General features: G+C 38.8%; 2 protein-coding genes across 3 annotated transcripts in view; one reads left to right on the top strand and one right to left on the bottom strand.

The window, feature by feature from the left end:
- The window catches only part of gabrb3 (gamma-aminobutyric acid type A receptor subunit beta3), a 91,781-nt gene extending 80,772 nt beyond the window's left edge, over positions 1-11,009 (bottom strand). The window contains exon 1 of the mRNA XM_057840245.1: positions 10,576-11,009. Coding sequence (XP_057696228.1) covers positions 10,576-10,682 — 107 coding nt within the window. The 5' untranslated portion in view covers positions 10,683-11,009. The remainder of the gene's footprint in view (positions 1-10,575) is intronic.
- Positions 1-22,942, top strand: part of gabra5 (gamma-aminobutyric acid type A receptor subunit alpha5) — a 67,636-nt gene extending 44,694 nt beyond the window's left edge. For both annotated transcript variants that reach the window (XM_057840248.1, XM_057840247.1), the window contains 3 exons: positions 14,326-14,478; positions 14,543-14,754; positions 16,340-22,942. In XM_057840248.1, coding sequence (XP_057696231.1) covers positions 14,326-14,478; positions 14,543-14,754; positions 16,340-16,633 — 659 coding nt within the window. In that variant the 3' untranslated portion in view covers positions 16,634-22,942. The remainder of the gene's footprint in view (positions 1-14,325; positions 14,479-14,542; positions 14,755-16,339) is intronic.
- The last annotated feature ends 341 nt before the right edge of the window (positions 22,943-23,283 follow it).

The raw sequence follows: 23,283 nt of genomic DNA, 5'->3' as shown, positions 1-23,283 counted from the left end.
ATGTTTTGTGGACTGATGAAACCAAAGTTGAATTGTCTGGGAGTAACACACGTCATGTGTGGGGGGAAAAATGGAACAGCTCACCAACATCAACAACTCATCCCCACTGTGAAGCATGGTGGAGGGATGATCATGATTTGGGGCTGTTTTGCTGCCTCAGGGCCTGGACAACTTGCAGTTATTAATTGAAGAAGAATGAATTCAAAAGTTTATCAGGATGTTTTGCAGGAAAACCTGAGGCAGTCTGTCAGACAGTTGAAGCTAAAAAGAGGATGGATGCTGCAACAAGACAACAAGATTAGTCCTGATCGATATGCCAGACTGATCTGCAGCTACAGGAAGCATCTGGTTGAAGTTATTTCTGCCAAAGGGGGAGCCACATAATATTAAACGTGACGGTTCACGTACCATATTTTTCGGACTAGGTAAATCGCACCTGAGTATAAGTCGCACCAACCCAAAAATGTGCAATGAAGAGGGAAAAAAACCGTCCAAGTCGCACTGGAGTATAAGGGAAATTTACTTGATGAAATCCAACACGTAGAACAGACATGTCATCTTGAAAGGCAATTTAAAATAAAAATACAATGGAGAACAACATGCTGAATAAGTGTACAGTATGATAATGTTACATTATGATGAACAACAAATTGCGAATGTTGCCGGTATGTTAACGTAACATAACATAGCTATTAAGAGTTTTTTCGATAACTATAGCATAAAAAATAGGGTTGGGAATCTCTGGCATGAAGCCGATTCGATATGTATCTAAATACACAGGTTACGATTTGATTAAAAAACGATAATTTTTAAGGCCGAGCGATTCGATACGATTCGATACAGTGTAAGAACGTAAAGTTCGATAGAGTGAAAACGATACGATTGTAAATATTTGTTGTGTGTGTCTGTACTGTATTTTAAACATATAAAGATACCACATTTCTAATATAGCAAAATTAAACAACAAAATGTCATACCAATGTTATGTTTTAATTTTTTTAAGGAAAAAAATATATAAGGCTTACTATATGACCGTCATTTTGTTGGATGGGATTGATAATAAAATAGACTCCAGTGACAGACAACAATAAAGTGCAGTAAGTCAAATACTGTATTTCCTGGTGTTTTTAACACAAGAGGTAAGTAATTTAAGTGCAAACTTTCAACGTAAACATCTTACAAACAAAAGATATTAATTATATGCAGCAGCTCTAGAAAAAAAAGAATTAAACCTGCTCGTGTTATCATAAATAAATAATAAATTATGCTTTACCACTGGTATAATTGGGGGAATAAAAACATGGCATTTTAGACAGACAGGCCAATAATCATTACTTTAACCTAATTCACAGTCAGTCACTTATGCTTGTGCTTCCTCATTTTGTATTCCTCATCACTGTCCATATCTTTTTTGAAGGGCAGATTTTTCTTGAGGAATATCAACTAATCGACATGTTCATGTTTAAGTAGACTGCGTTTCGTGGAAACAATATGCCGCCCTTTCCACCATTGTAGTGGGTTATTTATCAGGGTTAAAAACTCACGATCTCTGTACCGCTCCACACTTCACACAAACTCTGTCCCATGCGAACAGATCTGGCTGCCTTCATCACTTCAAAGTCTGACTTTTATTTTCCTGGGTGCGTTGAAAATCAATTGCTGCACGTCGCTGGCGTCGGTGATCACACTGTCCATTGTTTTAGCATGTTGCTTCGTTGCCACTACTAGTTTCGTTTTGGCTGTGAAGAAAATGCTGCGGAGCGTGCGTTACAGTGGTTTTGTTAGCTCCCGCGTTGTTATGACATGCCGTGAGGATCGGGTAATGACGGCGACTAGTAGCGGTTCTGCCGAAATGCATGGGAAGTTGAGGCAACCACGACTGTGAGTTGTGCTTGTCCATATTATATCATGCATGCGGTCTCGAGTTAAGTGCGCTGTGTGGTGAATGACACAAGCGCAGCATGTGAAGTAAAAGCTAAATTATTATCATATTAAGCAATGCATTGAACTAGGCATTAGAAACCGATTCTTGTGCTCGCGATAGCCGAATTCTATCTCTACTATCGGTTCATTGAATATTTAATGGCTACCGTGATTTCCGGAGTACTACTTTTTTCCCTCATTTTGAATCCTGCGGTTTATAGTCCAGTTCGGCTTATTTGTTGATTCATTTAGGTTAATAGGTAACACTTTACTTGACAGTGGCATCATAAGACTGCCATAAGACCGTCATAATTATGACATGACATTATCATGTCCATTAATGAATGCCTATGACAGTTGTCATGAAGTGTCATCTGGCAAATTATGTCACTAGGTCCATTTATGTCCAGCTTGGATCTTTTACATCCAATCAAAAGGGAAATAATTTGCCAGATGATAAAAACTTAAATCTTTCATAAGCATTCATTAACGCTCATAGCAGCGTCATGTCATAATTATGATGGTCTTAATTACAGTCTGATGGTGCCACCTTCAAATAAAGTGTTGCCAAATTCCATAACTAGCAATTGATGAAACAACTAGAACAGTAACTGAAGAAACAATTAGCACAGAACATGAATTTTGAATTTTTATTTACATCTGTAGCGCTGCAATGCACGCAAGGAGGCATGTTGGATGACAACAGTGTTGACAGCAGGTGGCAGCAGAGGTTGACTGTCTCCCCAAGAGAACAGTGATGGCCAAATGAAGCTTCTTGAAGCAATGAGGTTTTGGAACCATTTGGTTCAAAGCTTCATTCTGGTTCATTTAGTTTTATTACGGTCTTATGATGCTGCTGTCAAATAAAGCGTTACCGGTTGATATCTTTTGGTGTAAATATCCCATAATACAGTCAGGACAGCTGCGGCTTATCGTCATGTAGTGCTTATCTATGAACAAATGTTGTTTTCATGTCAAATTTGGTGGGTGGCGGCTTATAGTCAGGTGCGCCTTATAGTGCGAAAATTACGGTAATTACTGTCGAATGGTAACTTTACTATTGATACATCTGTATCTCTCACCTGTAAAACCGGATATCCGGTCGTATCGGTTTATCGTTCTCAGGCTTAATAGAAAACATGCTAACAAGTTAACCAAACCATCAGTGTCACTCCAAAACACCAAAGTAACATGTGAAATGGTATAATAATGCGTAAACGATTTCACACATAAGTCGCTCCAGAGTATAAATCGCACCCCCAGCCAAACGATGAAAAAAACTGCGACTTATAGTCCGAAAAATACAGTATTTATTTTTCTCCCTTCTGTCATTGTTTGCATACTATCCCCATTAAAAAATGAAAATGTAATGTAAATGTTTGGCTGGTTTTAGTGAAAGCAGACAGTTTTTTTCATCTGTGTGATTTTGACAGAGATCAGATCACATTTGATGGTGACTTTATGCAGAAATGTGAGAAATTCCAAAAGGTTCAGATGCTTTTTCATCCCACTGTAACAGAACATTTTATACTGTTAATGCAGCAGTCAAAATGCTATCCCGGTATATGTTAACCTAGCAAATGCTAGTATGTTATGTCTTATTATTCTAGCCTGTGCCACCGCGACCCTTGCCATCGTGCAGACGTTGTTCGAGGCAAATGTTTTCAAATCAAGCCTTACAGGGACACTGTGAATGAATCACACGGATTTGGGAAGGCCTCCTACACACCACCAGCTGTCCCCATCCAACCCCCCTACCCCTTCCAAGCCTTCGTCTCAGGGTGAGGTGGAGGGGGGGACCACTTATCCACCATCCCAGCTATTGGGTATGCAGGGTTAATCCCCACGCGGGCTCATCAGTCAGTTGTGCTTTTACCGAGTGACGTCATCACTCGTGGGGTTGGCCGCTGTGGCGGTGACACATCAGAGAGGGAGGGCCGAGCGGCTTTTGCTTCATTCTGTTGTGTAAGATAAAGTATGATGCTGCGCTTTCCAAAACACACCCCCTTCAATATCCTGTCAGTGTTATTACATCCAATTAAGGTCAAATATCAACCAGTGTTGCTTCATGTAAAGCAAGTTGTTCATATACTGTAGATCTGGCAAAACTTTTGGCACAATACCGCTCTTGCCCATCCCCCTTAAAACGGTAAAATATCACGACACTAATATTTGTGTATAGGAATTCAGTTCTTTAGATCAGCTTTTCCCAAACCAAGTCTCTCCAACTGACCAACCTTTCCCAAACATTGTATTCTACACCCCCTTCAACATCCCGACACACTTTTTGTTAACTTCATTTAATTTCTAATACATTATGACGGTGCTTTAGTCCCAACAAGAGGTGACGTGTGTACATGTCTTAATATTTATGAGCATGACTAGATAATGTAAAACTAGAGTTGTCCGATAATAAAGTTTTAATCGATAACAGATATCCCAATCGTTGTCGTTTTCATCAACGTTGACGATAACCAAAATGATTCATCGACAAAGATGTTTTTGTTTTTTTTGTGACAATGAGCTAAAAACGTGTCTTGTGAAACTGAAACATAACGAGATGAAAGCCAGTTTTTGTCTGAAGAGACAACAACTAGGGGTGTGACAAAACATCGAAATGGTGATATTTTGTGATACCTTGTATCCCAAAAGGTTATCGATATGCTCCTGCCAAGAATCGAGATATCGTTTTAAGAAGTTTTCAATGTCTAAAAAAATAAAATAAAAATAATAAGGAACCAACAAGTTGCTACCAAAATCTTCGACCACGATAGTGTCTAGGGCTGCAGCTATCGAATATTTTAGTAGTCGATTAATCGATAGACTAGTTAGTTCGAATAATCGAGTAATCGGATAAGGAACATGAAAAATTAAAATACCTGAGCTGAGCCTCAAACGACGACGACGTATGAATTATTTTTTTTTAAATGAGGATCTATGTACAACAAAACAACAATTGGCTCACTTACATAGAAAAAGTCCGCTAGCTTAGATGCTATAAAATGCTAGTTTTTTTTTTTACAATCCTCTTAACAAATGTTTCATACACATATACCCAAGAAAATGGCTGAATATAACTATAAACTAAATTATGAATGCATTAAAAAACAAGCTCAAACAAAAACTTAGCTTACGTTGGTCTTAACAGAGAGCAGTAGGATTCATCAGTTTGAAAAGAGGTAGACCAGAGGGCAGTGTATCCACCCTATAGACCCTACCCACGTGACGTCACAACTCCGCTCTCCTGAATGGTACCGCCCAATTGTCCGTCAAAACATAGTGTTAACCTGTTACGGCTACGTACATTCCTCCTATTTACGGCGTGTTTTTCTGCTCCTTAACATTAATAATCAAAATGGTGAAGGCGTGTGTGGCTGTTGGTTGCACTAACAGAGAAGATGGAAGGAGAGACTTGAAGTTTTACCGTATTCCGAGGGATCCAAAGAGGAGAGCGAAATGGACGGCTGCAATTCGACGTGAAAACTGGGCACCAAAAAATCACCACAGACTATGTAGTAGTCATTTTTATATCCGGTAAGATGCATTTAAGATATACTTAGAGGGTTTTGGGCTGACAAATAACCACAATTAAGATCATTGCTAGGCTAATCGCCGACAACATTCACGTATGTATGTATGTATGTAGTGAGAGTGCTATCGCTAAACCATATAAACATTAAAAGCCTTAACTCCATTGACAAACGACATGAAATACATTAGACTTGACAGTGGATGTTAGCAATAACAAAAGATTTTGAATTGAAAATTTCGTAACTCACCTTTCCAAGCACAAGATAGATTCCTGCCGAATTTTCGTGGACGAGGACCTGTTTCACCCAACCAGCAACGAAGTATTTATAAGCCTCCAAGCTCTTGAAGTTTTTCAAATTTTCGTGAGAATAGGCTGATTTTGTGTGGACAAGATAATTGTAAATATCAGCGTAGCAGATGTCAGGCAGACAGGGCGAAGACAGTGGGTCGAAAAACATCGATTTGGGCATCAAATATGGATCTGGCGACTGTATAGAACGAAGCTTTTCCACATAACGCCTTTTATGCAACACATCCAGTGAGTTTACGGCATCACAAAGCACCGGGTCTTCCATGAAATGCATTTTAAATTCCTCGATCAATTGAAACCAATGCTAATACAGAGACAAAATGACGGACAAGTGGGCGGAACCATACAGCGAGCACGTGGTTTTGTGACGTCGGTGGGTAGGGTCTATTAATATAACACCATGCAAACACTTTAAAAATTAACCATTACAACGCCACTTTAATTAAACGAATACTCGAAGCAACAAAATTTAATTCGAATATTTATTTCTAATAGAATACTCGAGTCAATCGATTAATCGTTGCAGCACTGAATAGTGTCTGTTAAATCTAAGGCTGCATGAACGGTGCTCGACACCCAATCCATTTAGACTGGGAACGTTCGCTCATTTGAAACCAGAGCATTCAGTCATTCTGTCTGATTTTCAGGGCATTTACAGGTCACTTGCTGTTCATTTTAAGGCACTTACAGGTCATTTGCTGTTGAGTTCGAGTCACTGCCTATTCATTTGGGTGATTGCCAGGTCACTTCCTGTTCTATAACAAAAAATAAACAGGAAGTGACCCATAAAATACCCCAAAATCAACAGGAAGTACCATATTGGCCCGAATATAAGACGGTGAATTTTTGCATTGAAATAAGACTGAAAAAGTGGGGGTCGTCTTATATTCGCGGTCTAGACGTTATACCCATTTACGACGCTAGATGGCGCCAGATATCATTGAAGCGATGTTCTGTCATGACAGATCTCAGCTACTCTCAAGTTTAACCAGTTTGCATTATTTTATTGCAATGTTTTTCCTTATTCAGATTTGTTTCAAGACTACAGTTACAGTTTGACTTCACTTTGATGGTTAATGCAGTTTTGTTGTTTTATCACAATAGATTGGTTTATTTACATTTCAAAAACCAGAAGCCATTCATTTACAAATGTGATTGCACATAGTTTACATATTTAAATGTTGTTGATGTTTAAATGTTCAGATATTAAGATTTGAATGAGGCGAAATAACATGCTTTTTCTCTCGAATACATTATAATCATTTGTGTTAGATGTACTGTAATTATTTTCTGTATAAAAATAATTTGGTGTTCAAAAAGTCTTTTTTCAAACTTGAGTCTTGAAAAAGAGGGGGTCGTCTTATAATCAGGGCTGTCTTATATTCGGGCCAATACGGTAACTGAAAATCAAGAGGTAAATGACCTTAAATGGCCCCGAATTACTTTAATTAATCATTGCCCGGCATTGGCTGCCACTGACGGCCATAGACGTTCAATCCATTTGAAGTGGGTGGGGTGGCAGCGAATGAACATTGGTTCATTCGCTGCCACCCCTCCCAGTTCAACACACACAGTACAGTTCACAGTACTATTGCTAAAAGCAATTAAACAGAACAAAACAAATAATAATAATGAATAACAATCAGAATATTAATATAATAATAGTAATAATAATAATACCTGTAAAAACTTAACCAATCAAGTTCTAATGTGGCGGATGTGTTTTGCGTAGTGTACCTGAACGCACCGCGTGGCTTCAGCTGCGGCAGACAGTAGGCATGTTGTATTGCACAAGTTCTGATATACAGTAAATGATTGACTGGGGATTTTTTTGGTGATGTTGCCACAATAATAATTGTCACCTTAACTTATGAAGACTGGCGAACGGAGGTCGGAGGACGACCGTTGAGATCGTAGACATTCTACGGCCATATTGTCAAGCCAGTTCGATCATTTCCATCTTCATTTCACAGGGTATCCGCAGGGTCTTAAAGTCTGAAAATGCTTTAAATCCAATAATTTGAATTTAAGGCCTTAAAATGTCTCAAATTCTCCTAAAATCTCCCAAAAGGTATTAAATATGATTTTAAAAGGTCTTAAAATCTATTGATGCTACTTTTATGTAGAAAATGCATAAACTTCAGTCTCGCTTTTAAATTTTTCGATTTTTGAGGACGACAAACCTAAGTACAAAGCGGAACTACCTGTGCTGCCAGCTCATTTTCCTTGTTTTTTTTTTTTCTGGGCCATTATTGATGTGAAATGGATCTTAAACTGTATTCTATGCGGTCTTTAAAAAGTCTTAAAATTGGCCTGTTGAAACCGGCAGAGACCGTTTCAATTTCATTGCACTAACATTCTTAGAACCCATGTTGATTTCTCTCACAAGAAAATCCGCTGTGTGTCAGTCTTGTGGGAAAACAAAGAAAATGCGGCGCTGTCATAAATCATCGTAATTCGAGCATGTCATCGGCTGTAGAAACAAATGCCGAGTCAAATTTGACGTCGGATGTCGAAAACATCGTGTTTAGAAGCAATCGTTTTCGAGGTACCACTGTATATGCCTCTTTGTCACTTTTCATTCAAAATCGTTGGAAACTTTTATTTATTTATTTTTGGACGAAATCTTATTTCTTGTAATCATCAACTAAAACTAAATGAAGATGAATACATTTTGAAATGACTAAAATATGACAAAGATTAATAAGTATTTTTCCGATATTGTCCAACTCAAAAAATTCTATTCTGATATCGATATAAGCGGTCGTGGACTTAACATATTATGGCTAATTATATTGTGATGCCCTACTGGATGCTTTAATAATGATAACGCTCTCTCATGACAAATCCAAGCATCTTAATTTGGAGAAATCAAATGGTCAGTCAGCATAACTGCTGTGCTAAGCTGTGACCGGCCCTTGTACGAAGGCAGAAGACTTCTACATTCACTTTGAATGCAATACGCATATTGGCCCAAAACCAATGTCGGCATTATCCAACATAATTTTAAAATGCTTTTATGAGCTACCCGATAATATTGAATAACTCTATGTAAAGCCGATGGAAGCATACTGTATGTGTGTCTTATACATCAAATTTGATACATAGCTACGTACATAACGCTTCTATAATACGTGAAAATGTTTAAGTCCAAATATTTAAATAGATTAGTTTTTGTAGGACCAAGCCTGAACCGGAACTAAAAGTGGATGTCAAACTAATCACATTTTAACTTAACACATGAAATCATAACACCTATTTCATTGTAGCGTCAAATTTATCACATTGAAATGTGAGTTACCGTATTTTTCGGACTACAAGTCGCTCCTGAGTATAAGTCGATCCAGCCATAAAATGCCCAACGAAGAGAAAAAAAACATATACAAGTCGCACCGGAGTATAAGTCGAATTTTGGGGGGAAATTTACTTGATAAAATCCAACACATAGAACAGACATGTCATCTTGAAAGGCAATTTAATATAAAAATACAATAGAGAACAACATGCTAAATAAATGTACAGTGTACAGTGCATGAACAACGAAATGTGAATATACTGTCCTACGCTACGGCCTGTCCTGGCTATACAACGAACTCCCAAAAGACAATGCTGGACGTCCATATAATTTGCTGAATCAATTTGGTCCTCGATAGAAAACAGGTTCGCATCAACGTAAATAAATGATAATTAGGTAGTATTAGTAATAAGTAACAGGTTAGCATGCGTTCGCTATCATTAGCACATCGTTCAAACAACCACACAACTGGCTCTAAGTGTCCGATCGCGGGTGGAAAACACACAACAACAACAGAAAAGATGATACACGCAGGCGTTGCCTCTGTAGAGACGATTTCAAAGCATAAAAAATGAAAGTAGGTTCGCATCCGTCTATTCTCTGTAGCTAACTCGCTCACTCACTCACTCACTCAGAGCTACGTAGCTGTCCGTCTTCTTCTGGCGTGTCACGTAAACAAGTGCGAGAGCGCCCTCACGTGGGCGTGAAAGCGCCACAAACTAAATGCATCCATTTCAAGATAAAAAAAAGTCAATAATACAATTGAACATACACTGCCAAAGGCAGAACGCGAACGTGGCCATAGCTATAAAGAGTTATTCAGATAACTATAGCATAAGAACATGCTAACAACTTTACAAAACCATCAGTGTCACTGCAAAACACCAAAATAATATGTGAAATTATATTAATATAAGTCGCACCCCCAGCCAAAATATGAAAAAAAACGCGACTTATAGTCCGAAAAATACGGTAAATGTGAATTTCATCACATAAATACGTGAAAGTGAACTTGCATGGAGCGGATTAAAAAGAGCCCTCATCTGCTAGACGTTAATTTATAAAGTTTTTATTCATTCATTCATTCTGTCATGTTCAGATTCTTAGACATAGGATACACCTAGCAACTAGAAGGATAAGAAGAGCATATTTGTGGGAATGTAATTTGAGAATCTCAGCAAAATGCAATATACTGTTGATGCTCTATCCAAGGGAGAAGGTTTCACTCTGAGTAATATACTGTAATTCTGATGTAGGTGAACTATCCAAGGGGGTTCCCTCTGGATCACACAAACTCAACTGTAAAATCTTGGCGGCGGTGGAAATCCAGCCGTGACGGCAACAGCTTTCTTCTTCAAGGCAGACGGAGCCTTTAGACTTAATTAACGGAGCTAATCTGAGGTACAAACCCTCCTTAAGCGGGTCGAGAATAGCTCACAGGAGACACGGGTGACCCTTGAACTAGCACATTAAGACCACACCGGTGAAAACTCCATTTTACGGAATTTGCGCTTACCAGTTGACCAGCATGGCCGCGTTGTTCTCCGCTATGAAGGGCAGCTCGCCGCAGACGCTCCAGAATCCAAGCGTTAAAGTCCACCAAAGCTGCATTTTTTTCTTCATTTTTAATTCTTCTGCACCTTCCCATCCACGTTGAAGGAAAAAAATGGTCCGGGGTCAAATGCGAGCGACGCCGGGGCGACGCCGGCGCCACCGAGCTCGTCTGACGGCTGGCCGTCTGCTCGCCGAAGGCATCACCGATGCTTGACGGAACGCCGTCCAAACTTTTCCGCACGGGTGTCCTCTGGCGTCGCCACCCTTCACCCCTCGCTCCGCCTCTGCTGCCTCAGTGCTGTCCCGGCCGGCTCAGGAGAGGATGTGCCAATCCAGAGAGGACACACACAGGATGCAGATTGTGACGAGGGATTAGCGAGACAGGAAAAAAAAATCGGATTTTGCCAGGAGAAAGCGGCAGTCATCTGTGGATTTTTTTCACTGGAGAGGAAATAAAATGCAATCTCCCGTTGGTTAACAGGATGATGATGATGAGGATGATGACTCGCCCAGCAACCTAGTTATTTTGACTTGACTTTACATGATAAGTAAGAGTGGGATAACATCCGCTGATTCCAGGAAATTTTAAGAACAAGAGCTAAAAGCGCCCATGTTTAGTGACAACAGTTGAAAACAGCAGGCACGGCGCCCAGTTATTTTGAATGTCATAGCCAAAAGCAGCTAGTCACCATTTTAAACCGTTTGTTTTTATTCTCAAGTCTTGAGGGGATTGTGGTGCCATGTCAAAGAGCAGGAATCCTGTTTATCGTTGACTAATACCCAAAACAACACGTCTGAGTTCAAAGAGCAAGAGTCCTGTTTAGCCTGACTTGATGCCCAGAACAAGATGGCTGAGCTATTGAAGTCAAGAATTCTATCTACAGTATAGAGACTCATATCACAAACAAGAGAGATGAGTGCAAACTTCATTTGGAATGACACCTACAAAAAATTAGCCAGGGTAAATTGGTAGTAGCAACATTAAATGAAATTGTTTTACATATACATATCCTTATATCGGCCGATAAAAGCATTTTAAAATGATAACTGATAATATCGACTAGGGATGTCCCGATCCAGGTTTTTGCACTTCCGATCCGATACCGATATTGTTTTGCAATTTCGATCCGATACCGATACTGGCCGATACCGATACCGGCCTATCTGAGCATGTGTTAAAGTTTGAAGTTATTTAGCCTCCTTACTTAGTTGTCAGACTCATTTTGAAAAGGGTTTTAGTACTCTTGATAACAACTAGCCAGCTGAATTAGGTGAGTTTGAATAACACACAACGGTTGGTAACAAGAAACTGACCTGTTTATTCAGCGACAAACACAAAACATTATAAATAACAAACAGAAATGGCATAGTCAGTCAGTAAAACATGCAAATTATATTGTAAACTGTCTTAAAAAAGCAAAACACACAAACAACCTCAGCGGAAAATCCCACAAACCCCCCAAACTATTAGATGCTTTTAATGTTTCGTGCATTAGTTACAATATTTGTATAAAAAGCCTCTCAGGTTTAAATAAACGACTATTTCAGTATCAAGTTAACATTTTAAAACAGTAAATAAAATACTCAAGTCCCCATTCTGTATCGGCAGCTTTAAACTACATTCAATTCATTGAATTTTGCGAATCAACTGTTAAAGTTGTTAAAATTGCTCCTGTTAGTCCATAATTTCCCTTCTGTCTACTTTCGACATGTGAAAGTTTTAAAACTGTTTTGAAGATGGATTCGAGTCAAGATTTTGCCGATTTAGGAGTATTTTAGATAAAAAGTTAATTAGGTTCACTTGGAAGGTTCACAACAGCCTACTAGGGAAGTCTTCTGCTTTAAGATGGCGGCTGTTTACTAACGCATCTAGTTTTCAATACTTTAATGTTGCTAACGCAGTCGAGTCTGTCGTTTTGCATCTAGTTCTATATACATATGAGATCTATTATCTCCAGTAAAACGACGTAGACGTAGTTTGTAGCGGCTGTCAGCAGCAGTCAGGTATTCTTGTGTTTTTTATCCAGCAGCATGAGTTGAGCTAAAGCCGTGAGTTGAGCATTGGCATTACCCGGGTATATGACAAGCATGATGTTTACTCTCGAGACACAATGCGGTCCGTTTCTCATTGCGTCCCGAAGACCGCACCGTGTATTAGTTCCGCTTTACTTGACATATTTCAACAATCGGTATTTGGATGTTTGTGAATCGTTCTCAAATCTTCCACAGCCGAATCGCTCAAGGATGTAATGACGGCTGGGCATGTTGTACCGTGGTTCTAAGTCTTGGATGGTGCGTCTATACTCACGAGGGATAATGGCTCGTCATCCAGAATGAATTCTTCGGCAATGACTCTTTTTATTCCCTGGGCTTTGGGACTGTCAAGTGCCAGTTTGTCACACATAGCAAAAGTTTCTGCCAGTGTTAGTTGCGTAGGACCTTTCTTTTTGTCTTCAGTTTTCTTAACATACCCCTCATATTGTTTGTGGTGGTATTTCGCTAAATGCTTGATTAGGTTGGTTGTATTAAAACTTCTTACAGCTTTACTTTATTGTGACATATGTTGCACTCTGCCTCTTCGTCTTTGTCGTCCTTTAAGGTGAAATGATCCCACACAGCTGACATTTTTACCGATAAAGTCTCTCGGTAAATTGGGAGACGGTAATGTACTTTGTTGAAGGTGTGTCAAAAAATGCGGACCGGATTTTAGGGAAGCCGAAGCAAAAACTGGAATGGATTATGTAAATCGGTGTGCTGGAAAACTCGGACCGGACCCCCCCCCCCAAAAAAAAAAAAAAAAAACGGATCGGATCGGAAGTCTGGATCGGAATTTTCCGTGTCAGCCGATCCGATACCGATGTGCATTTTTTTGCCCATATTGGCGTTCGATCCGATCCAAATATCGGATCGGGACATCTCTAATATCGACATCGATTTTTCATCATGGGTCTTGGGCCAATATGCATGTTGGCTTCAAAGTTAATGTAGAATCCTTCTGCCTTTGTACAAGGGCTGTTCACAGCTTAGGTAAGCCAAGACAAATTTATTTGTATAGCACAATTCAACACAGGGCAATTCAAAGTGCTTTACATCACATGAAGATCCACGAGCAGAGAGAAAATGATTCGTAAAAATCACATTAAATCAAAAGAAAAAGTTAAAGACCATTGAAACCGGAAATAAAATTATACAGAAAAATCGCACTAAGTCATGAACAGTTAAAAAACTAAAAATACCTGAAATCAGAAATGGGAATAAAGCAGAAAATGAATATAAAGCAAATAACTTGAAATTTGAAATATATAGACAATTGTGAATATGCTGTGATAAACAAAACCGTTTTTTGCCCTGATTTAAAGGAGCTAACAGTTTGAGCACACTTCAGACCTTCAGGTAGCTCGTTCCAGAAGTGAGGAGCATAATGACTAAATGTTGCCTCACCCTGCTTGGTTCTTGTTCTTGGACTACGTATAGTCCGAAAAATACGGTATATGAAAATCTGTAACTAGGTCACACTCATCGATCATTTACAGCCTCTCCCAGTCTTAATGGATTAACGTCTATCCCCGTCAATGGCAGCCAGATACAGTTACAACAGCAGGTTGTTGTTGTAAAAACTGCTCATTTTCAGCGCATATCTGTATCGTCTATCACCATATATGGCGGCCAATGAGTTAATGGCCCGATTGCTTAAATTTTGTGTCTTCATCAGGTCAGTACACAGTGATGATGGCTCACTTCTACCTGAAGAGGAAGATTGGCTACTTCGTCATCCAGACGTACATGCCGTGCTTCATGACCGTCATCCTGTCGCAAGTCTCTTTCTGGCTCAACCGCGAGTCTGTGCCCGCACGCACCGTCTTTGGTAAGCTGCGACAAATTCCAAACTCACAGGTACCACTGTTTAAAAAACGTTTTCACCGACACAGGCGTGACCACGGTGTTGACCATGACCACGCTCAGCATCAGCGCTCGTAACTCATTGCCCAAAGTGGCCTACGCCACCGCCATGGACTGGTTCATCGCCGTGTGCTACGCATTCGTTTTCTCCGCCCTCATTGAGTTTGCTACGGTTAACTACTTCACCAAGCGGAGCTGGGCCTGGGACGGCAAGAAGGCCATGGAGGCCCAACAACCCAAAGTGAGTCAAATTTGTGTTCGTGCTGTGGCGAGCAATCCCATAACTCACAGGTGTCTAACTCAAGGCCCATATTTGGCCTGTCACATAATTTTGTGTGGCCTGCGAAAGTAAATCATGTGTATCAACTTCATGTTTATCAATAGAAAATAAATATGAAAATTGAAACAGATTATATGTTGTTTTCAATGAATGATCAATGACTACAGAAATAAGAGGAAGATTTAAACATTTTTTTCTTTAAAAAATAAATTAGAAAAAAAATGTACGCCTCTTATTTTTAAATTAAAATTAATGAGAAAATATTTTTTTCCCTTGTTATATACTGTATAAACGAATACATATAAATTACAACTAAATAAATAGATATCAAAAATGAAAGAATATTTACTTTTTTCCTGTTTATGAAAATGTAAAAGATCGAGGAGAACAGAAATGAGAAAATATTTAGTTTTTTTGTCTTTAATGAAAATTTAAAAAAAAAAAAAAAACTAAAAAAGAGAATATTTTCTGTCTTTTTACATGAAAAAAAAATAAAGTAAGACTAATTTGAATAGAAAATAAAAGATAAAACTAAACACAAAATACAACAACAGGTTATTTGGTGTCGTTTTTTTGGATTTAAAAAAATATATATATATAAATTAGGGCTGTCAAAATTATCGCGTTAACGGGCAGTAATTAATTTTTTAAATTAATCACATTAAAATATTTGACGCAATTAATGCACATGCCCCCCTCAAACAGATTAAAATGACAACAGTGTCATGCCCACTTGTTACTTGTGTTTTTTGAAGTTTTGTCACCCTCTGCTGGCGCTTGGGTGCGACTGATTTTCTGGGCTTCAGCACCATGAGAATTGTGTAATTATTGACATCAACAATGGCGAGCTACTAGTTTATTTTTTGATTGAAAATTTTACAAATTTTATTAAAACGAAAACCTTAAGAGGGGTTTTAATATAAAATTTCTATAACTTGTACTAACATTTATCTTTTAAGAACTACAAGTCTTTCTATCAATCGATCGCTTTAACAGAATGTTAATAATGTTAATGCCATCTTGTTGATTTATTGTTATAATTAACAAATAGAGTACTTATGCACAGTATGTTGAATGTATATATCCGTCTTGTGTCTTATCTTTCCATTCCAAAAATAATTTACAGAAAAATATGGCATATTTTATAGATGGTTTGAATTGCGATTAATTACGATTAATTAATTTTTAAGCTGTCATTAACTAGATTAAAAATTTTAATCGTTTGACAGCCCTAGTTATTAGCAATTGTTTCTACAAAATGGATAAGCGACAAGACTTTTGTCAGGGACTGTTCGTGTAGCCCAAAATACGGAGTAAAAGGAGTGTTTTTTTCTGCAAAAATCTACTCAAGTAAAATTAGAAGGTATTGCGCAATAAAACTACTCTAAGAAGTACATTTTCCTCAAAAAAGTTACTCAAGTAAATGTAACAGACTAAATGTAAAGCGTTACTACCCACCACTGGCAGACATAATGGCCCGCCAAACAAAATTCTTAGCAAAGACAAGTTTGACACTCCTGCTCTAACAAAATTTGATTCCACACAGCGGAAGGATCCTTTGGCGCTGTCCAAGAAGCCCAACAACGCCTGCGCGGCCGGCGTCAACTACACGGCCAACCTGACCAAGGACGCGTCGGTGTCCACCATTTCCAACAGCACGTCCGTGCAGCTCAAGGCGGCCCCTGAGTCCAAGGGCGCCGACCCCAAGAAGACGTACAACAGCGTGAGCAAGATTGACAAAATGTCCCGCATCGTGTTCCCTGTGCTCTTCGGCACCTTCAACCTGGTCTACTGGGCCACCTATCTCAACCGGGAGCCTGTCATTAAGGGAGCCGTTTAGCGGGAACTGACACATCACCGCCGAGCACTTAACGTTCCAAATGTCATCTGTCTCTTTTTCGTTGGAGGTAATTCATTGCATGTCGCTTCTGCTACACTTAACCTTGCCTTCATGACCATGTTTTTCACATTTTAGCATTTGGATTTGATTATAGTTCTCTCTGGAAAAGGACAGAAGGCGGAGTGCAAAAGGAAAATACCTTTTTTGCCATTTAGGTTTGAAGCAGCAGTTTTAAGGTTAGTTCTGCCATTTCCAGGGTTTTTCCAAAGATTAAGATGTTCTACAGATTTGCTTTAATTGCTACAAAATATGAGACAATTTCAAGAGACTGATTTGTGGTATTAAATCGCAAAAAAAAAAAAAGTTAAGCATGGCATTAAAAAAGACACAATTCTTTTAAATTACTAACAGAACAGAAAATTAGGTATGAAGTTCTATCAATAATAGACCTACAAAAAAAAGTCTCAAAAACTATTCTTAAAAAGACTGCCATTTTTTGGTTCGTTTTAGAAAAATATGGATTTTTATGCCACAATTTTAAAAAATGCAGCCCCTGAACACAATTCTTGGAAGCAGTGTTGTTTTTGGCAACGCTTTTAATTTTCATCTTAGTCTTTTGGACGATAATTAGTCTCAGTCATATTTTAGTCATCTCAAAATGTGTGTAGTTTTTGTTGACAAATTCTCAAGACTAATTTCGTCAAATTTTAGTTGACGTTTGCTAAAAATGTTTTCGTCTGTAAAATTTAAAAATTTTACTCCATACACAAATAAGGGTTTCCAGACTAAATTCGTCAAATTTTAGTTGACGTTTACTAAAAAATGTTTTCGTCTGTAAAATTAAAAATTTTACTCCATAAATAAATAAGGGTTTCCAACTATTTCGAATGAAAATTGACGGACGAGCACATATTGTAGCCTTTATCTACAAGGAAAACGCCAACTTGGTGATAATACACACTCAGCAGGAAAACGGCATATTATTTTCAATTAATTAATCCCACCTGGACGCTAAGAACTGTAAATAAAAAAGTTAGCATTTGCCTAATACTTAACGCGTATGCTACGCTAACGCTACGAGTTACATTTAGTGCGTGATGAACACTCAGCACAGACCTTTAAAGGCTAAACCAACATTGCGTCTTCTCTCTGGCCAAGAAAACAAATCTTACCGTGTGTGCAAGCCTGCATAGAGACTGGAGACGACACACCGGTGCATCAAAAAGGGAGGGAGGGGGTGTAGCGTGTCACGAGTGGCACAACCAGACACTGCTACGATGCAGGCTAACTACACATTCACACATTGTGAATGTGACGGATAGTATTGTGCATTTTTCGTCACGTTATGTTTTCGTCTCCCAAAACACGTTTTTAACTCATAATCATCTTATCATCGTCAGGAAAAAAGTGTTCTTTGACAAAACATTTTCATAATGGTCGTCGTTGACGAAAACAACACTGCCTGGTAGGCTTGTCAATCAATACTAGACCCACAAAAAATTCACAAGACGTTTTGGTTTGAAGTGACCAATTTTTATGTCATTTTTATGGGTCAAAACAATATAAGAAACTTCCACAATTTTTAAAATTTCAGCTCCCCAAGATTGTTCCACTGAAAAAACAAATTTTGGTAGTCAGAACTGTCAAAAGTAGACCTACAAAAAGTTTCAAACTATTTTCAAAAAGACGCAAGTCGTCTGACATTTTGATTTGAAACGGTCATTTCAGGCATCTTTCCAGAGGTCAATAAAAATTGGTCACTACACAAAATTTAGCTCCTTGAAGCCAATTTAACTTAGGCCAAGTTTACACGACAACGATCTTACGCAGTAGGACAAAAGTGGCGTTTTGCTGTTCTTTTAATTCCGCGTTTACACAACCATTATGTCTAGGGAAAACTGAGTGTACATGGAAGCGCAAAAGGGCATGAGATTTCCAATTTGCCGATGTAGTATGCATTCCCAATGTGTAGGTGGCAGCACCACCAAAACTTGATTCCTGCGTGTAACCCTTCCCTTCTGCTGTTTCCTCTTTCATCCTGGTCAAATAACAACATGGCGAAGCGCATCAGGCAGAATAATTGGTAGAGTTGTCCGATAATGATTTTTTTTCAACAGATATCCTGATATTGTCCAACTCGAAAAATCTGATACTGATATATGCCATCGTGGACTTTACATACTATGGCTAATTCATGAGTTTATAATTCATTATTTTTCAGTCATTTATCATTCATTTAGTTTTTGCTCCATGAATGCAAATGGTCTGCTCACATAACTAATCCCTTGCGTCTTAGTTTGGAGACACCAAATGGTCAATAAGCATAACTGCTGTGCTAAGCTGTGACCAGCCCATGTACCAAGGCATAAGGCGTCTACATTCCCTTTAAAGGCAACCTGCATATTGGTCCAAAACCGACGTTGATAATATCCAATATCATTTTAAAATGCGTTTATCGGCCGATGTTATTGGCTACCCAATGACATCGGACAACTCAAGTACAAGTAATTAGAGTAGCGAATAGTTGCCTAGATTCTTGAATAATCTTGAACGCAGTTAGGCGTGTACAAGGTTGCTACTTGAAAACATTGTCGGACTATCCGTGTGCACTGATCAAGATCTTCACCCCCTTCTCTCACAAACATGTTGGAGCATTATCGCCACCTACTGTCCTGAAGTACAATTCCGTTGTCACCTAAAACTTAGGTGTGTGCCGGTATGAGATTTTGACAGTATGATAACCTTAGGCAAAAATACCGCGGTTTCACGGTATTGCAATTATAGCTCTAAAATGTGTTATTTTGAGATGTATAGGTTTGAAAAAATATTATTAATTAGTTGAATATTAATGGAGAGCGAGAGCAAGAGACTGAGCGCCTGTGTATGACTCGTATCATTATTTACGCATACACGCACCCAACCACTCTCAACACAGAAAGTCGCCAGAGAGAAAAAACACTACCAGCTCTATTATGAAAATGTTATTTTGAATAGATGTTTATAAAGGCGAAAGACTTTACAAAAGTAGGCTAATGGTAGATAGGAAACTAGTTAGCCGGCATGCTAACTAGCCACTTTATCTGCCTCATTAACAAGCTTACGTTATAGGATTTGTTTTACCATCGCTAGACACACTAAAAACACTGGAGTAAACTCTCTTAGCTGGTGGGAAGCGTTCTCAACAGCGTTTACTTACCTTAAATTTTGTGTAAAGTGACAGATGATGGTCACATAAATGTGAAATCAGGACCTTGGAGGTCCTGCAGTCCTCTAAGCCGCGGCCGTCTGTTTCTTTTCGGTAGCCGAAGTACTCCCATACTAGCGACTTTGTCTGTTTTTGATGGGGGAAAAACCTCAGGTGTATTTTCGACACCTTCAGCCATTGTGTCTATTCTACAGCACAGCGACAGACACAGGACAGAGCAACAACCAGAGGGGGACGGTTGAGCGCTGCCGTTCCAAGTCGCGGATTTCTCGCTGTATTTTTGGGACATAAAAAATAGCTAATACCGTACTACGGTATGACAGAAAATTTTAGTGGTTTTGAAACCGTTATACCACGGTAAACTTTGAAACCGGCACATGCCTATCTAACGGGCCGTTTACATGGTGACTCTCCGAGAAAACGAAAAATTTCCATTTTGCATTTATATGGGCCCGTCTCCATTCGAACAATGTCGCAATTCTACATGAATACGATGTAGTATTCATGCCAAGTCCTAGGTTGGCAGTGCAGATTTCCAAGGCGACAGCGAATGATGCTCTTTGACCCCATCAAGCTCCTCAACCCGGAAAAAATATGCCCGCCCACTCGAACCAATGGCATTTTTCTTTTGGAAACATTCAACATATTTAATTTAAAAATATTTTTAAAACAGTAAATTAAAGCCGACATTCCGCCATATTTGCTGTTTTTAATGGTTAGTAGCACCGCAGCGCAAGCCCAATGTGACATGTACGAGTGCTGATGTTATCGACGCGGTCTCGCGCCGTGGGAACCTTGGAAATGCATTCGGAGCAAGCCCCCGCCAATCGACCGCAATCGAATTCTTCCACTTTGGAGGCAGGATTCAGAATTTTTCGTCTTCGCCGACACCATATGCACGCGAGCCCATTCCGCTACTCAGTCATTGCGTCTTTGTGTCGCAGAGTCGCCATGTAAACTGCCCCTAAAACTTACTTTTGCGTTGTAAACTGTTTAGACAGCGACAACAGGGGGCAGCGTTTTCAAACGGCATACAGCATGCAGGCTATATTTAGACCGTGACGTCGCATCATAAAGCAGAAGTAAAGCCGAAGTGTGACATTATAGACCCGCTCTCGCATAGAAACCATGTTAAAGGTGCTACTTTTCTCCGGTAATCTTTCAAAAACGAACATGCCGATCACACATTGTTTTTTTTGGAACTTGTAGAAACGACTCTAGACATTACGACATATGTTACGACACAAACGGATGTTTTCTTCATACGTTTCCCCGAAACCAAAAGCTCGGAGGAAAAAATATGAAGAATGAATGAACTTGCGCGGACTTTTAACGACAGCTCGATGAATCCATTCACATTTCATATGCAGTAAACATTTTGTTGGGTTGGCATGGTCTTACAGAGAACAAAGAGGTAAGCTATTATGATATTTTTAACCTATTTTTTAGCGTAACGTGCAGTGCTGTTTCTGTCTGACAATGAATGACCTGAAAATAATTAAAATGGTGTCTGACTGACAGTTACCTTTTCTGTTGTAAAAAAAACAATTTTAGTAAGGGGGAAGTGTAAATAAATTATATAATTAAGATTTGTTATCAATGAAAAAGTTAAGTGTTTATTGGCTGTCACTGAGTAGCATTTGCGATCGCTACACAAAACTAACTACATTACCCCCAAGAACGGTCAGAGACGCAGGACAACCAGAGGATGTATAAGAAACACAAGGCTGGTGGTAAAGGATAGCTTGTTGAAACAGGAGAATGTCATTGTCAGTCACGTAAGAAAAAGGTGTCGATAAAAAAGCTAAGGCTATGCTTAGGTCGTCTCATTTATTTCGTCTTTTTCAGCCCTCGACACTCAAGCCATCTACTTAACTGAACATTTTTATGTTCTTCCACATCTTTGCCAGTGAATTTGGCACCAGGGACATCATTTTCGGAGAGAATTGGTAGGTTTAGCACTGTAAACATCTCCTTCGTACACGATTTCCATTCATTTACTATTGGGGACAAGCTCTCGTTTGTCCCCACTTAGCAACAATAGCTCACGCTATGAATATTAATGAGTGGAAGTGACGTGTTGCTTGCGGTACGCGATTTTTTGCCTTATCAGCCCCCCAAAACGCTGTCACCGTGTAAACGATAGGGCTTCCTGGAAAAGTTTTTGCGTTGTCACCCCCGTTGTCGTGTAAACGGCCCCTTAATCAGACCCACAAAAATTTCTCAAGAAACCATGTCTATAATCACAAAGAAATTTGACCATTTTGTATGAAGTGGCAGTTTAGGTTGAGTTTAGATGTGTTTAAAAACTTTTTTTTCCCCCTCCAATGACCAACAAATTTAAACCACGTCTACTAAAGAGATGGGCAAATGAACTTTTTTTGTCAATGAATGTGGGCGCAGCATGGCAGCAAGGCCAAATGCTATGCAAAACTTATGATTAGCCCACAGCAGCTTGTATACGTATCCCTTTTTTGAATGGTTCTTTTGTACAAATGAGAATTTGTCACAAAGCCATGTCAACCAATGTATTTTGCCTTCAGAGTGCTCTTGGCCACCAAAGGCACTCCTAACTTGTTCTGGTATGTCTGGCTTTGTTTGAAGCTATTTTCTTGCCGCTTTTTGAAATTTTTTTTCTTGTATTGGAAAAAAAAAAAAAATTGTCGAGGTAGTATTTTTCCTTTTTCTTTTGTCCTTCTTAAATTCCGACTTGTGATTGTTTTTCGTCCGCGCAAAAACTGATGAGAATTGATAAGAAACTTGTTTTAAATTATATTGTACTTAATTTAATTCAGGATTTTGACGAGGGAATATTTGTGTTTATAATTCCCATCAAATTCCGCTTTCACTCCGGTTCGTTTTGGTGTGGCTTTAATACTTATTAGTATTTTATCTCTTTCCATGTGGTCCTGTTTTTAAATGACATTTTCCCTGCTTAAAATGTATGATTTATGTATATTTCCATTTATTCAGCAGCAAAACCACAACGCTAGTCTCGGAGTGGCTTTAGTTTTGATAGAATACAGTGACGCCTTGTAATTTATTGTTGTTTTTATGAGTTCGGGAAAAAAAAAAATACAAGCATTTGTTCCAGTTATGAAAAATGAATGCAATGTATATGCCTCCTGAGTGGCCTGTCACCATTTTAAAAGAACCTTTTTGGTAGCACATGGATGTATTATACTTATCACATGGAAGTGCATTTTTAATATGGGCTGTTCTTTAAATGCAAATATCTGAAGCAATAAATAATGCTTTCTCGGAAAAAAAAAAAAAGACTTTATTCATGCAGCGGCGCGATTTTTTGTATTTTACCTAAAAGTGCAATACTTTTGGACCTAAAAGAACAGTTTTAAACTAAGGAAGGAAGGAAGGAGTAGGTATAGAGTTGTGGTTGTGTGCAGATGAGAGAGGTATTGCTGTTGTCGCGTTCAATAACTGCTCG

The sequence above is a fragment of the Corythoichthys intestinalis genome, chromosome 7 (genome assembly GCF_030265065.1).
Source record: "Corythoichthys intestinalis isolate RoL2023-P3 chromosome 7, ASM3026506v1, whole genome shotgun sequence".
Taxonomy (NCBI): Eukaryota; Metazoa; Chordata; class Actinopteri; order Syngnathiformes; family Syngnathidae; genus Corythoichthys; species Corythoichthys intestinalis.
The sequence above is the reverse complement of the archived record's forward strand: the minus strand, read 5'-3'. Positions and strand labels throughout refer to the sequence as shown.